The sequence below is a fragment of the Bufo gargarizans genome, chromosome 4 (genome assembly GCF_014858855.1).
Source record: "Bufo gargarizans isolate SCDJY-AF-19 chromosome 4, ASM1485885v1, whole genome shotgun sequence".
Lineage (NCBI taxonomy): Eukaryota > Metazoa > Chordata > Amphibia > Anura > Bufonidae > Bufo > Bufo gargarizans.
Genome location: NC_058083.1, coordinates 276,962,021 through 276,978,285, shown reverse-complemented (window position 1 = coordinate 276,978,285; position 16,265 = coordinate 276,962,021). Strand labels below are relative to the sequence as shown.

General features: G+C 46.1%; 1 protein-coding gene across 1 annotated transcript in view; it reads right to left on the bottom strand.

Annotated features, from left to right (window-relative positions):
• Positions 1-6: 6 nt before the first annotated feature.
• Positions 7-16,265, bottom strand: part of ANKRD6 (ankyrin repeat domain 6) — a 166,407-nt gene continuing 150,148 nt past the window's right edge. The window contains 3 exon segments of the mRNA XM_044291382.1: positions 7-2,162; positions 5,283-5,451; positions 5,453-5,614. Of these exon segments, the coding sequence (XP_044147317.1) occupies positions 1,636-2,162; positions 5,283-5,451; positions 5,453-5,614 (858 nt within the window). The 3' untranslated portion in view covers positions 7-1,635.

The window sequence follows — 16,265 nt, the reverse complement described above, 5'->3', positions numbered from 1 at the left end:
CCCAAAAAAAGAAGAAAGCTGAGCCTCTGATACCCCCAGATATAAGGTAGTTATCCTATAAGTCAATTCTCGACCTTTTAAACAGGCCTTGAGACATAATTTAGAATTATAGCTAATCTAGTACATGACTAGCAAACAGCTGTTTTTGGGTGATTGCCCCTCATCAGTGCAGAGAAGAAAGGAACTGGCTTAACTGGGTAAGAGGCCTTTGCCAGGATCCGAGGTGTACTCTTTCTCCTTATGGAGGGTGCCTAGTATTAATAAGGAGTCTTATAGGCCAAGTAATGCCCCTATGGGAAAAAGATATGCAGATATGTCACATTGAGTAATTAAGGCCCCATTCACAATTATGAATTCCATCAGCATCTTACAACTTTTTTTTTTAAACACCAAAATTAGGGTGCAGCCTAAGCAGAGAAATAAAATGTATTCTCTCTCTCTCTGTATGATGTGTATGATATCCTTCAAGGCTTAATTGACACAGCCATTATATGGGGCCATTTATTAATAGAGATGATATGGTCCTATCATAGGAAACTTGTTTTTAGGGCTAAACATAGATCATTTATATGGAACGATAACACGCTTGTGTGAATAAAACCTTAGTATATGTGTACGCTTAGCCCTTGTCCTGGTCTTTTCTGGGCCCCCATAATGCTGCTGGTGTGTAATACCACAGCTTTATAGCATACAGTGACTATTAAAAAACTAAAACTAAAACACAAGACAATGTCATGACAATTGTCAGACATGCTGGCCAGGAATAGGTGTCAGCATACAGTAAATATTGAGGCTTCTAAATTTGGCAGTAGATTGGGTATCAGATAAAGAACAGATACAGTTTTTAGATGTTGTATTGACTTTACTATTCATGCTGATAATCAGCGTTCCAGTGTACTCCAGAAATGTAATGCTGCAGTTCCTCATGCTGATGGTACACGGGTGCTTTGCAAGGTATCAATTGACCTTCTAATCTCTGATCTTTTGTAGAATCTGCATCTAGCTGTAGCAAAAGCTAGGTTTCATGATGAATGTGGGTCTCTGCAGGGACTTATCTATGTAGGCAGATTCTGGGCTTGCAAATGATGGTCACAGGATTGGGCTACAAGGTGACCAAAATCCATACACAAGTTTTGTGAAAACTGTGACTACAATGCAACTTTTATTATCACTCAGGGAGAAAGCAATCTGCAACTATAATGACACTTCTAATACAACTACAATTTTGGCTCCTAGCATTCTACAATGCAAAGCACACGTGTCACACAGTATTCTCACTGTCAGAATAAGACTGGATGGTAACTGCAGCGTGGTGCATGCACTTGTCTACTACATTAGAGCATCAACGTACAGCAGAGTACATAGTGATCCTATGGCACATGACAGCTGCACTGGATGTTACCAGATCTGTTGATAAAAGTGAGAATATGTAAGAGATGGTTAGACCATGCAATTCATAAATCAACATTCAGTATTGTTGCATGCTGTGCATTTTTTGTTTTTAATGTGGAAATGGACATTACCATCGGTGGCCATGTAAGATCATGCACAAGGGCTTAGAATATTTCTGAAAAACACTGTGTTTGGTGATGAAGATGGTCCATTAAACTGTTCCTTTATACACATGCTTCATAGCTAGCTTTCCTTCTGTAGTTTAGTCCTTAACTTCATAAGCTCCTCCTCTAAGCTCTGTATATGTTGTTGTAGGGCTATTTTATCTTCATTTGCCCTCTGGTTTGCTTGGGACTTGGCTTCTTCTATCTTTCTCTCATACCATCTTTCCATCTGAGTAGATACTGCCTCAAAGAAGTATTGAGTGATTTCCAGTGCTTGAGTGTCTCTAACCAGTGGACTGGTCTGCTCGCTAGCTGTACTAAAACCTTGATTTTGATGTTCAGGCATGAGTGCTTTCTGTCTAGGCTGACCAGCTTTTGCACATTTTCTTGTCTGTGTCCCTCTGTCCATGAGATTTATAATCGGTATGTCCTCTTTCTTGACATCTGATAAGTTCTTGGTGGTGGGATGGATTTTAGCACGTCTCATTTTAGGGTTGGGAAGGCTGGAGGTGGACATACCTGGCTGATGCCTGATGGAAGATGCACAGCTTGTTTTCTCTTTTGGTCTTACAGCAGGTAGCACAGGTATGGATGGCTGCTCTATGGCTATTAAAGAGAAATAAAACAGGTTGTAAAGCATGCTGAAATGGAGATTTTCTTAATACATTTGCTGGATAATAAACTTCTCGGCATAAAACTCTGTACTTCCATCTTGTCAGCTATATTATTACTTTTGCTGGAGATTTATCATTTAAACTTTGTAGATTCTAATTTGGAATTTGGGGTTTTTCTTTTCTGCACCATTCAAATTAACCATGAAACCATGTTTTACCTTATATACTGAAGAACAAAATTATTACACGGTACTTACAGTATCTCCCTCTCTTCCTTCCTTCAAGGCGTATTCTAATTTTTGATCATAAAAATAGTAAATGTAAATAAAATGTTATAGAAAAAATCCCATTTATAAGGTAAAAATGTGGTGGGCTGAAAGAAAACAAAACACACTCTTCTGAATACCATTATGTATGGCAGGGGTGGCCAACCTTACAGTCACAACGAGCCACCAAAAAAAGTATGACGCCAGGAGCCACAAGTTATACATTTAAGCAAATATGCGTGCACACGACAGTATTACTGCAATTGAGTTTTCAAACATTTTGTGGAACATTTGGCCCATAATAGAACAGTCCTATCCTATTTTTTGGGGGGGACAAGGTAACAAAAAAAATGTAGATTTTTTTAATATTTTAATAGTTTTGAATTTTTCAGGCGTGGTGATACCTAATATGTTTTTTTTTATTGTTTATATATTTTATATGTAAAATTGGGAAAGTGGTGATTTATAATTAATATTTTGGTGTTTTGTTTACATTTTTTTTACTTTTTATTAAATAACTAACTATTAGCCCCTTTAGAGGCTAAAGCCTTGTCCTATTCACCCTAGTAGAGCTCTATTAGGCTCCATTCACACGTCTGTAACGTGTTTTGCGGATCCGCAAAACACGGACAGTGGCAATGTGTGTTCCGCATTTTGCGGACCGCACATTGCCGGCACTAATAGAATATGCCTATTCTTGTTTGCAATTGCGGACAAGAATAGGACATGTTCTATTTTTTTCAGGAACGGAAATGCAAACCCGATAGAGTGGGTCTGCATTTTCGGAGCTGGGCCCCAGCTTTTCCGTTCCGCAAAATGCAGAACGAAATTGCGGAGGACTTCACACCCTCCCTGCTGCCCTGTGCATAGTGCACACAGCAGCAGGGAGCTTACCATGGCAGCCAAGGCTTCAGAAGCATCCTGGCTGCCATGGTAACCATCCTGGATGCCATGGCTCAGATCAGAAGCTGCCAAAGTGATACATGATGGGGTTAATGTGAGGCACAGGTCCAACCGTTCCAAGTGATAACCCCCATGTGCCTCATAATAATAGTATTAAGTATCCATATCCTTGCAGAATGGGCAACATGGGGTTAATGCATAAGCTACAAACATGAACAGTCACTCATTAATAAGTGGCCTGTATTCTGTAACTCACATTAACCACATGTTGCCCATTATGTGAGATGGTACTTTGGGGGTCACTTACTATTAATGTGAGGTACATGGGGTCCAGTCCAAAAGCATGTGCCCAGCCTGACATTAAAAATAAATGACCCCCTTCATGTTTAAAACATGGCAGTGGCAAGATTGGTGTTAATGAGTCACATTAACCCCAATCTTACTGGCTGCCTTATACATATGTTTTTTGCCTGCCTTTATTTTGAGGCAGGCTAATACTCTCGCACTGTGTGGTACCTGCTATGCTGGCTGCTCCGGGGCTGGGGCCCGGGCTGATGCTGGGGAGGACACAAGACACTGGAGGAGGTGGAGGAGGTTGCCACTGCTGCTGTTCGCTGAGCTCACTAGCTCAGACAGCGCAGCAGTTTATTTCCTCCCAGTCCCTCCTCCTGCTAGCTGCACATTCATTGGTGGCAGCGGTGCGGGCAGCTTCAGAGCCTGCTCATTTCACTGCTTTCAGTGGCGGGCGCGTCATAGGAGGGAGCACGGCCACGTCATAGGAGGGACTCCCTCCCTTTGTCCCTCCCTCCTTCCTTCTCCACTGTCTGGCCAGAGAGAACATAGCGCGGCACACGCCATGTTCTCTTATAAGAGGAGATGCTAGGCTGCGCAGCAGCGCAGCCTAGTATCGCAATAACGCAAATCCCAACCGGACCGCTCTCCTGCAAGCCGCAAATAAAGTTGCAAGGAGCCGCATGTGGCTCGCGAGCCGCCGGTTGGCCACCCCTGGTGTATGGCATTGCCTTCTAAAACATAACGCATGTGCATGTCATCACTTTACATCACAAATGCCAAAACAAGGAATATATATTTAGTTTTAAAATAATTGCCAGATTCATGCAAATCATTATACCTGTGAAACCTCACCGGCACATGAAATGGGAACCATGGCTCTTGGGAGTAGTACTTGGGGTGCAGGCATCACATGAGAAGAGACCTGCAGACATGAACCTCAAGGCAGCAGGGCAGAAAAGAAGAGAACACTGGAATGCCATACACCCAGTGGTGCTAAAGCACTTTATGATGCCTGGCAAGTACTTCCTGTAGGCTATGTTTTATAAAAATGGTGAGGGTGGCAGATAAGTGCAAAAACGTAAAAAAAAAAATTGCCACAAAACGGAGGTTTCCCTAAAATTTCCAACTTTTGTATGCCAGTAAAATAACATACAATAGTGCATTCTCCCTCATCAAACACATTACTTTTTACACAATCAGTGAATGCTGTCTCCACCATTTTCGCTGCATAGTTGCAACAATGTCATTCCAATCACTATGGGCTTATGAAATTGGGCGATTTAGTTTATGTACCCTGGAAGAAAACATTACTTGTAATCCATGTTGACTCATTCATGCAATAGAAAATGCTATTTAGTATCTGTCTATTCCTTCATGATATGTTTTATCTCCTGCTAGCTACAGATTGCATATTTAATACACTGCTGGAGAGGTTTTTTTTTTTATCTGTCCCACTAGAAAAGGTGCTCAGTGCTTGCTGATGGTGTGTATTATATTATATTGTTTTACATTTGTGGTTTTCCTCTTTCTATGTATAAAGCCACTGAACAGATATTTTCTACACACTTTCCCATCCCAGTGCTATAGATACTGAGTCAATCCCTCTTCTAAATGGCTGCATCATCAAATTAATATTCTGTCTGACTTACATGCACACACCATGAATTCTTCAGTGGAAGCAATCTGGTGCCTTCTGCTGTGGTCCTCTGAGGGAAGTGACTGCTCTCTGGCAGGTTCATCGGATAAACTGCTCTGTGTGGTGGCATATGAGTGTTGGATGGAGGACTGTGGAAGGATAGATGTGTCCGCACTGTTGCATGTCCTTGCTGCTGTTTGGACTTTCTGAAATGGGGTGATCTGTCGACTCGCATGCTGAAGGGGATGGCTTTGTCTTGGGTGGCCTCGAATCTCCCGAAATTTTCAACTCAAGGTTTTGGATTTTTAGCAAACACCAAGTTTTCAGTTCATTCACAACAGATACCTGCAAAGAGAGATGAGGTTTAGTTCCCCAAATAGCATACCTGTTCCTAATATCATGTTCTATTGCCTCTATTATATGACAGATGAACATGGCAGCTTATACAGTCACAGACAATAAAAATGAGGGCCTTCACTTCAAGAGTGGATCGTTTAAATGGATCTTTGTGTGACAAAAGGAATCCATCATGGCTTATGCCTGGCCTTCCCAAGTTAGGTCTAATTGGTGATGGTGTATGACAACAACCTCTTATGTACTAAGTCTTCTTTGGTGTTAAAGTCGCAGGAATGTTTTTACTTTTGTGTTTTCACATTCAGACAGCCATAACTTATATATTTTACTATTGACCTAGTCATAAGAGGGCTGTACTATTTTTGGTATGCCTGGTGCTTTATGTTTTAGAAGAAAGCATATGCCCCTGTGTAATGTTGCTTCATCTGTTGAGCTGTATTTGAAAGAAGAAAAGCATTGTTCTTAAAATTGGCATACAAAACATTAAACGCCAACACACATTGAACATGGATTTTTTTTTTAGAAGCAGCAAAAAAAAAAAAAAAGAAAGGAAGAAAATCCAGAAAGAAAGAAAAATGGGTAAATAAAATGCCACAACAAAAAACACCTATTTGTCCTGTGCAATATTTCCCATCAGAAATCCATGAAACATCTGGAACTGTCAATTTTTGACTTACATGCAGCACAAGCAAAAAACAAAAACACCAACTACCGCAAAACCTTCAAAAACATCAGAAAAAAATTATATATACTAAGGGTGGTACATTTAGTTAAAGGGAACCTGTCACCTGGATTTTGAGTATAGAGCTGAGGACATGGGTTGCTAGATGGCTGCTAGCATATCCGCAAAACCCAGTCCCCATAGCTCTGTGTGCTTTTATTGTGTAAAAAAAAAAACTATTTGATACATATGCAAATTAACCTCAGATGAGTCAGAGCTTGAAAATATGACTCTTCTCTGGTCACACAAGTAAGATAGGACTTTTATGTTAATTTGCATAAAAGGCGGGAAGTACAAAAGTGTATAATACTTATTGAATTTGTCTGCAAATTTAATTAAAAGTGTAATTTATATGTTTAGGGTAACACAATGAACATTTAGAAACTCTCAGTGAGGGTAGCATAGTAGAGGTGACAGGTTCCCTTTAACCACTTCAGCCCCGCTAGCTGAAACCCCCTTCATGACCAGAGCACTTTTTACACTTCGGCACTACACTCCTTTCACCGTTTATCGCTCGGTCATGCAACTTACCACCCAAATGAATTTTACCTCCTTTTCTTCTCACTAATAGAGCTTTCATTTGGTGGTATTTTATTGCTGCTGACATTTTTACTTTTTTTGTTATTAATCAAAATGTAACGATTTTTTTGCAAAAAAATGAAATTTTTCACTTTCAGCTGTAAAATTTTGCAAAAAAAACGACATCCATATATAAATTTTTTGCCAAATTTATTGTTCTACATGTCTTTGATAAAAAAAAATGTTTGGGCAAAAAAAAAAAATGGTTTGGGTAAAAGTTATAGCGTTTACACACTATGGTACAAAAATGTGAATTTCCGCTTTTTGAAACAGCTCTGATTTTCTGAGCACCTGTCCTGAGGTTCTACAATGCCCAGGCAGTAGAAAAACCCCACAAATAACCCCATTTCGGAAAGTAGACACCCTAAGGTATTCGCTGATGGGCATAGTGAGTTCATAGAACTTTTTATTTTTTGTCACAAGTTAGCGGAAAATGATGATGATTTTTATTTATTTTTTTCTTACAAAGTCTCATATTCCACTAACTTGCGACAAAAAATAAAAAATTCTAGGAACTCACCATGCCCCTCACAGAATACCTTGGGGTGTCTTCTTTCCAAAATGGGGTCACTTGTGGGGTAGTTATACTGCCCTGGCAATTTAGGGGCCCAAATGTGTGAGAAGAACTTTGCAATCAAAATGTGTAAAAAATGACCGGTGAAATCCGAAAGGTGCACTTTGGAATATGTGCCCCTTTGCCCACCTTGGCAGCAAAAAAGTGTCACACATCTGGTATCGCCGTACTCAGGAGAAGTTGGGGAATGTGTTATGGGGGGTCATTTTACATATACCCATGCTGGGTGAGAGAAATATCTTGGCAAAAGACAACTTTTCCCATTTTTTTATACAAAGTTGACATTTGACCAAGATATTTTTCTCACCCAGCATGGGTATATGTAAAATGACACCCCAAAACACATTCCCCAACTTCTCCTGAGTACGGCGATACCAGATGTGTCACACTTTTTTGCTGCCAAGGTGGGCAAAGGGGCACATATTCCAAAGTGCACCTTTCGGATTTTGCAGGCCATTTTTTACACATTTTGATTGCAAGGTACTTCTCACACATTTGGGCCCCTAAATTGCCAGGGCAGTATAACTACGCCACAAGTGACCCCATTTTGGAAAGAAGACACCCCAAGGTATTCCGTGAGGGGCATGGCGAGTTCCTAGAATTTTTTATTTTTTGTCACAAGTTAGCGGAAAATGATGATTTTTTTTTTCTCTTTTTTCCTTACAAAGTCTCATATTCCACTAACTTGCGACAAAAAATAAAAAATTCTAGGAACTCGCCATGCCCCTCACGGAATACCTTGGGGTGTCTTCTTTCCAAAATGGGGTCACTTGTGGGGTAGTTATACTGCCCTGGCAATTTAGGGGCCCAAATGTGTGAGAAGAACTTTGCAATCAAAATGTGTAAAAAATGGCCTGCAAAATCCGAAAGGTGCACTTTGGAATATGTGCCCCTTTGCCCAGCTTGGCTGCAAAAAAGTGTCACACATCTGGTATCGCCGTACTCAGGAGAAGTTGGGGAATGTGTTTTGGGGTGTCATTTTACATATACCCATGCTGGGTGAGAGAAATATCCTGGCAAAAGACAACTTTTCCAATTTTTTTATACAAAGTTGGCATTTGATCAAGATGTTTATCTCACCCAGCATGGGTATATGTAAAATGACACCCCAAAACACATTCCCCAACTTCTCCTGAGTACAGAGATACCAGATGTGTGACACTTTTTTGCAGCCTAGATGCTTTAGGGCCCCTAAAAAGCCAGGGCAGTATAAATACCCCACATGTGACCCCACTTTGGAAAGAAGACACCCCAAGGTATCCAATGAGGGGCCTGGCAAGTTCATAGAATATTTTTTTTTCGCATAAGTTAGCGGAAATTGATATTTTTTTTTTTCTCACTTTCCGCTAACTTAGGACAAAAATTTAAATCTTTCATGGACTCAATATGCCCCTCAGCAAATACCTTGGGGTGTCTTCTTTCCAAAATGGGGTCAGTTGTGGGGTGTTTGTACTGCCCTGGCATTTGAGGGTCTCCGCAATCATTACATGTATGGCCAGCATTAGGAGTTTCTGCTATTCTCCTTATATTGAGCATACAGGTAATGAGATTTTTTTTCCTATCAGCCTCTGGGCTGAAAGAAAAAAATGAACGGCACAGATTTCTTCATTCGCATCGATCAATGTGGATGAAAAAATCTCTGCCAAAAAAAAAAAAATGGAGGGGAAAGGCGTCTGCCAGGACATAGGAGCTCCGCCCTACATCCATACCCACTTAGCTCGTATGCCCTGGCAAACCAGATTTCTCCATTCACATCAATCGATGTGGATGAATAAATCATTGCCGGGATTTTTTTTTTAAATTTTTTTTTTAAATTTTTTTTTTATATATATACAAAGTGTTTGCCAAAGCATAGGAACGCCGCCTCCTCCTCAGCTCGTATGCCTCGGCAAACATATCTGTTACTGCAGAGGAGAAAATCCCGTCTTGCAGCGCCGCATACACCGACTTGCGTGTAATCTGACAGCAGCGCAATGCTTCTGTCAGAATGCACATCGGTGCTGCAGCTGGTCGATCGGTTGGTCCACCTGGAAGGTAAAAAAAAAAAAACAGGCCGCAACGCAATAATTTTATTAACTTTGCAACAGAACATATAAACTTTAACTTTTTTAACTGAACATTAACCTTTTTGCTTACTGGTGTTTTTTTTTGTTTTTTTACCTTTAGAGAACAAACCTCTCCTTCCCCATGGGTCAATGTGCAAAGCGCAAATCGCCCAAAGATGTGGCGAAGTGCGTTATGCACTTTGTCCCATGTGAAAGGAGACGTTTGCAGCAGCAGTGAGTGAATGGGCCCTAATAGCCCTGTGTGCCTGTCCTGTGAGATGCAATCCCTATGCTAATAGTGTACCTGTGAGTGGTACTTCCGGAAACACTCTGTCATGGTCTTACCTTCTTGCTGTTCTCCTTCGTTTGACATGTGCTGGCGGCCATCTTGGTTTCTGGGTTTCTTGTAGCCTCCCACCCTGCGGCTTCTCCTTCCCACTTGGAGGAGCTGGATGCCTAGCTCATATATATAGGAGGTCTGTGGCTTCAGTTCCTTGCTTGGTCCTCCTGTGTTCACATGCTTCTAAGACTGCTGCTGCTTCTGGTTCCTGATCCTGGCCTCGTCTGACTACCCCGCTGGTTCCTGATCCTGGCTTCGTCTGACTACCCTTCTGGTTCCTGACCTCTGGCTACGCAAGACCCTGCTTCGGTTTAGCCATCTGTTTGGACTTTTGCTTACAGCTTGATTTTCAATAAAGCCTTCTTATTCCCACTTATCTCTTGTTGTACGTCTGGTTCATGGTTCCATGACATTAGGACCAAGCCATGAATTCTGACGGTACAGGGCCATCCTCGCTACCTACGCTGATTGCCAGACTTGATCAGCAGGATCACCTGTTGGGTCGGTTCGCTGTGGCGTTGCAAACCCTGCTTGAACGCACGGCTCATTTCGCTTCCGTTGCCGATGGGTCGGTTGTTGCTCCTGGGCCCGCTCCTACTGCCGCTCCGGTTGTTGCGCCAGAGTCTACCCCGACACCTGTTGCTGTGCCTGCGGTGTCTCGGGGTATGACCGGTTCTGCCCCCCTTCCACAGCGCTTTGGGGGAGAGCCAACTCAGTGCCGAGGTTTCCTTAACCAGGTGGGCATTTATTTCGAGTTGCTGCCACATGCCTTTCCTACTGAGAGATCAAAGGTGGGCTTCTTGATCTCGCTGCTCTCGGACAAGGCCTTGGCCTGGGCCAGCCCTTTATGGGAGAACAACAATCCGGTGGTTGCCGAGTTTTCCGGTTTTGTTGCTTCTCTTCGGAAGGTATTCGATGTGCCGGCTCGTGCTGCCTCTGCTGCGAAGCTCCTTATGTCCATCAGACAGGGTTCACGATCCGTAGCTGAATACGCCATTGAGTTTCGTACCCTGGCAGCAGAGGTGGGCTGGAATAATGAGGCTCTGGTCGCTGCTTTCTCTCACGGTCTCTCGGATGCCTTGAAGGATGAGGTTGCAGCTAAGGACCTACCAGTGGAGCTCGAGTCTCTTATTTCTTTCCTGATTTTGATTGACACCAGACTCAGGGAGAGACCTTCCTTTAAGGAGAGCCTGCGGAGGCCTTCTAACAGATTGGCGCCTACGTTTGCTGTCCCACCCGTGCCTCCCTCTCCTCCCACGCCTCCTGGGGATGACTTGTCTGGGGGTGAACCCATGCAGCTGGGGTTTGCTCGCCTGTCCGAGGGGGAGAGGGTACTCCGGAGACGCGAGGGCCGATGCATGTACTGTGGTCTCGGTGGGCATTTTCGGTTGGCATGCCCGAACCGTCCGGGAAACGCTCGCACCTGAGATCCTGTCGGGGGCAGATCTTGGGTGGAGTCTCCTCGTCCCCGGTTTCCCGTGTTGACAAACCACTGATTACTGTTGTCCTCTCCTGGGTCGGGGGCTCGGTGACGACCCAGGCGTTGGTGGACTCTGGTGCTGGTGGTTTGTTCATTGATAGTGTGTTCGCTGCCGCCAATTCCATTCCTCTGCAGCCTCGAGGTTCCCCACTGGCTCTTGAGGCGATAGACGGCAGACCCCTTCTGCCGCCACACGTGACTCATGAGACCCTTCCAGTGGGGATAGCCATTGGTGCCGTTCACAGAGAGTCGGTCTGTCTCCAGGTGATTTCGTCTCCACACTACTCGGTGGTCTTGGGGTACCCCTGGCTCCAGAAGCATAATCCGACTTTCGATTGGAGATCGGCCGAGATCCTCTCGTGGTCACCGCAGTGTGGGGCTAGTTGCATCCATGGGCCTGTCAAGTTGCTGTGTACTTCCTCGGACTCTCTGTTGCCTCCTGAATACGAAGAGTACCGGGATGTATTCGATAAGGTGCGCGCGGTTGCCCTACCTCCGCACCGCCCATACGATTGTGCCATAGAGTTACAATCTGGTGCCGTTCCTCCTCGTGGCAAAGTCTATCCACTGTCGGTAGCGGAGAATGAGGCCATGGAGGAGTACGTGAGGGAGGCGCTTTCACGCGGACACATTCGCAAATCCTCGTCCCAGGCAGGGGCTGGATTTTTCTTTGTGAAAAAGAAGGGCGGTGAGTTGAGGCCTTGCATCGATTACAGGGGTCTCAATCGCATCACGATCAAGAACGCTTACCCGATACCCTTGATTTCCGAGCTGTTCGATTCGCCTCAAAGGGGCCACGGTCTTTACCAAACTCGACCTGAGGGCGGCATATAACCTGGTAAGGATCAAGGCGGGCGATGAGTGGAAGACCGCGTTTAACACCAGGACCGGTCATTATGAATCCTTGGTTATGCCCTTTGGGTTGTGCAATGCGCCCGCAGTCTTCCAGGAATTCATCAACGATGTTTTCCGTGACCTGTTGCAGCAGTGTGTGGTGGTCTATTTGGATGACATCTTGGTATATTCTGAATCCATGGAGGCCCACATTATGGATGTCAGACGAGTGTTGCAACGGTTAAGAGAGAACAGGCTGTTCGGTAAGCTTGAGAAATGCGAATTTCACCGATCCCAGGTAACCTTCTTAGGTTACATCATTTCCGCTGAGGGGTTCTCCATGGATCCTGAGAAGGTTTCGGCTGTCTTACAGTGGCCCCAGCCCAGTGGTCTCCGTGCCCTGCAGCGCTTTTTGGGCTTCGCCAATTATTATCGGAAGTTCATCAGGGACTTTTCTATGCTAGCCAAGCCTCTCACGGATCTGACCAGGAAGGGCAGTAATTTCCAGGTCTGGCCGCTCGAGGCCATCCGAGCTTTTGAGGCTCTAAAGTCCGCCTTTGTGTCGGCTCCGATTCTGTCGCATCCCAACCCTGGGTTGCCCTTTGTCCTCGAGGTGGACGCGTCTGAGACGGGAGTAGGCGCCCTTCTGTCTCAGCGTAGAACACCAGAGGGTCCTCTGCTTCCTTGTGGGTTTTACTCCCGGAAACTGTCTTCCGCGGAGTGCAACTATCAGATTGGTGACAGGGAGTTATTGGCCATCGTGCAGGCCCTTAAAGAATGGAGGCACTTGCTCGAGGGTTCGGTGGTTCCGGTTCTCATCCTGACGGACCACAAGAATCTGACCTACCTTTCTGAGGCCAAGAGATTGACACCACGTCAGGCCAGATGGGCTCTGTTCTTGTCACGTTTTAATTACGTGGTCTCCTACCTACCCGGTTCCAAGAACATCAGAGCGGATGCCTTATCACGGCAGTACTCCGAGCTGTCCAGGGAGGAGTCGATTCCGACTTCGGTCATACCTCCGAATCAGATCCTGGCCGCCATTCGCACCAGTCTGACCTCTCCCCTGGGTGAGCAGATTTTGGCGGCTCAATCTGGTGCTCCCTCTGGGAGACCCAACGGCAGATGTTTTGTGCCTGAGGAGTTGCGCACTCGGTTGTTGCGAACCTACCATAACTCCAAGGCCGCGGGGCATCCTGGAAAGAATCAGCTGTCCTGGGCTGTTTCACGTCTGTTCTGGTGGCCTTCTCTACGTTCCGACATCGCCGCATATGTAGCAGCATGCTCCGTTTGTGCCCAGAGTAAGTCCCCTCGGCACCTTCCGTTGGGCCTTTTGCAACCCATAGCCACCGGGGAGCGCCCATGGTCACACCTGGGGATGGATTTCATTGTGGACCTCCCTGCATCCCGAGGCCATACGGTCATTCTCATGATTGTGGATCGGTTTTCCAAAATGTGCCACTGTGTTCCTCTCAAGAAGTTACCCTCTGCACAAGAGTTGGCCACGATTTTCGCCAGGGAGGTCTTCCGGTTGCACGGTTTGCCCAAGGAGATTGTGTCGGATCGGGGGAGTCAGTTTGTGTCCAGGTTCTGGCGCGCCTTTTGCTCCCAGTTGGGGATTCATCTCTCTTTCTCCTCGGCCTACCACCCTCAGTCCAATGGGGCCGCAGAACGATCCAATCAGGCCTTGGAGCAATTCCTTCGTTGCTATGTCTCCGATCACCAAGACAATTGGGTTGACCTCCTGCCTTGGGCTGAGTTTGCCAGGAACACGGCGGTGAACTCTTACTCTGGGACGTCTCCCTTCATGGCCAATAATGGGTTCCAACCTGCCGTGTTACCGGAGGTATTCTCTCCCCAGGATATTCCGGCTGTGGAGGATCACCTTTCCGTCCTACGTGCTTCTTGGGTACAGATCCAGAGGTCCCTTGAGGTCTCTGCGCAGCGCCAGAGACTCCAGGCTGATCGCAGACGAGCGCCCGCTCCTTCCTACCAGGTCGGAGACCGTGTATGGTTGTCCACCCGCAACCTCAACCTTCGAGTGCCCACTCCCAAGCTGGCGCCTCGCTTTGTTGGTCCCTTCCGAGTGCTTTGCAGGGTAAACCCGGTAGCCTATGCCCTTGCGCTTCCTCCTGGCATGCGGATCTCCAACGTGTTTCATGTCTCCCTGTTGAAGCCATTGGTGTGTAATCGTTTCACTTCCTCGGTTCCTCGGCCCCGTCCGGTCCAAGTGGGCAATCGTGAGGAATATGAGGTGAGCAATATCCTGGACTCACGCCTGGTCCGCGGTCGGTTGCAGTTTTTGGTCCATTGGCGTGGTTATGGTCCAGAGGAGCGTTCCTGGGTTCCCTCCGCAGATGTCCATGCTCCTGCTTTGCTCCGAGCCTTCCACGCACGCTTCCCTCAGAAACCGTTCCTTACTCCGCGGAGGAGGGGCCCTTGAGGGGGAGGTACTGTCATGGTCTTACCTTCTTGCTGTTCTCCTTCGTTTGACATGTGCTGGCGGCCATCTTGGTTTCTGGGTTTCTTGTAGCCTCCCACCCTGCGGCTTCTCCTTCCCACTGGGAGGAGCTGGATGCCTAGCTCATATATATAGGAGGTCTGTGGCTTCAGTTCCTTGCTTGGTCCTCCTATGTTCACATGCTTCTAAGACTGCTGCTGCTTCTGGTTCCTGATCCTGGCCTCGTCTGACTACCCCGCTGGTTCCTGATCCTGGCTTCGTCTGACTACCCTTCTGGTTCCTGACCTCTGGCTACGCAAGACCCTGCTTCGGTTTAGCCATCCGTTTGGACTTTTGCTTACAGCTTGATTTTCAATAAAGCCTTCTTATTCCCACTTATCTCTTGTTGTACATCTGGTTCATGGTTCCATGACACACTCTCCAAAGCATAGGGCAGGGTGGTCAGGACAGTCAGGACAGAAATAGCGGGTGTCACGCCTTATTCCACTCCACGACATCTTTTTCGGGGTGACGGTTGGGTTGAGGTACCAGGAACGACATTGGGGAAATGTCGCTCGTGTAGACGGCTAACTACACTGGTGGATGGGGCCATGGAACCTCCTGGGTACAGGAGGTTCTCGATGATCTCTTCCTGAAATTTGAGGAAGGATCCAGTTCTCCCAGCCTTACTGTAGAGAACAAAACTATTGTACAGAGCCAATTGAATTAAATATACAGACACCTTCTTATACCAGTGTCTGGTTCTGCGGGAAACTAAATACGGAGACAACATCTGGTCATTGAAGTCCACCCCTCCCATGTGAAGGTTATAGTCGTGGACTGAGAGGGGCTTTTCAATGACACGGGTTGCTCGCTCAATTTGTATTGTCGTGTCTGCGTGAATGGAGGAGAGCATGTAAACGTCACGCTTGTCTCTCCATTTCACCACGAGCAGTTCTTCGTTACACAGTGCGGCCCTCTGCCCCCTTGCAAGACGGGTGGTAACGAGCCGTTGGGGGAAGTCCGCGCGACTAGTTCGCGCGGTACCACAGGCGCCAATCCGTTCTAGAAACAAATGCCTAAAGAGGGCCACACTTGTGTAAAAATTGTCCACATAAAGATGGTACCCCTTGCCGAATAAGGGTGACACCAAGTCCCAAACTGTCTTCCCACTGCTCCCCAGGTAGTCAGGGCAACCGACCGGCTCCAGGGTCTGATCTTTTCCCTCATAGATCCGAAATTTGTGGGTATAGCCTGTGGCCCTTTCACAGAGCTTATACAATTTGACCCCATACCGGGCGCGCTTGCTTGGGATGTATTGTTTGAAGCCAAGGCGCCCGGTAAAATGTATTAGGGACTCGTCTACGCAGATGTTTTGCTCTGGGGTATACAAATCTGCAAATTTCTGGTTGAAATGGTCTATGAGGGGCCGAATTTTGTGGAGCCGGTCAAAAGCAGGGTGGCCCCTGGGACGGGAGGCGGTGTTGTCACTAAAGTGCAGGAAACGCAGGATGGCCTCAAAACGTGCCCTGGACATAGCAGCAGAGAACATGGGCATGTGATGAATCGGGTTCGTGGACCAATATGACCGCAATTCATGCTTTTTTGTCAGGCCCATGTTGAGGAGGA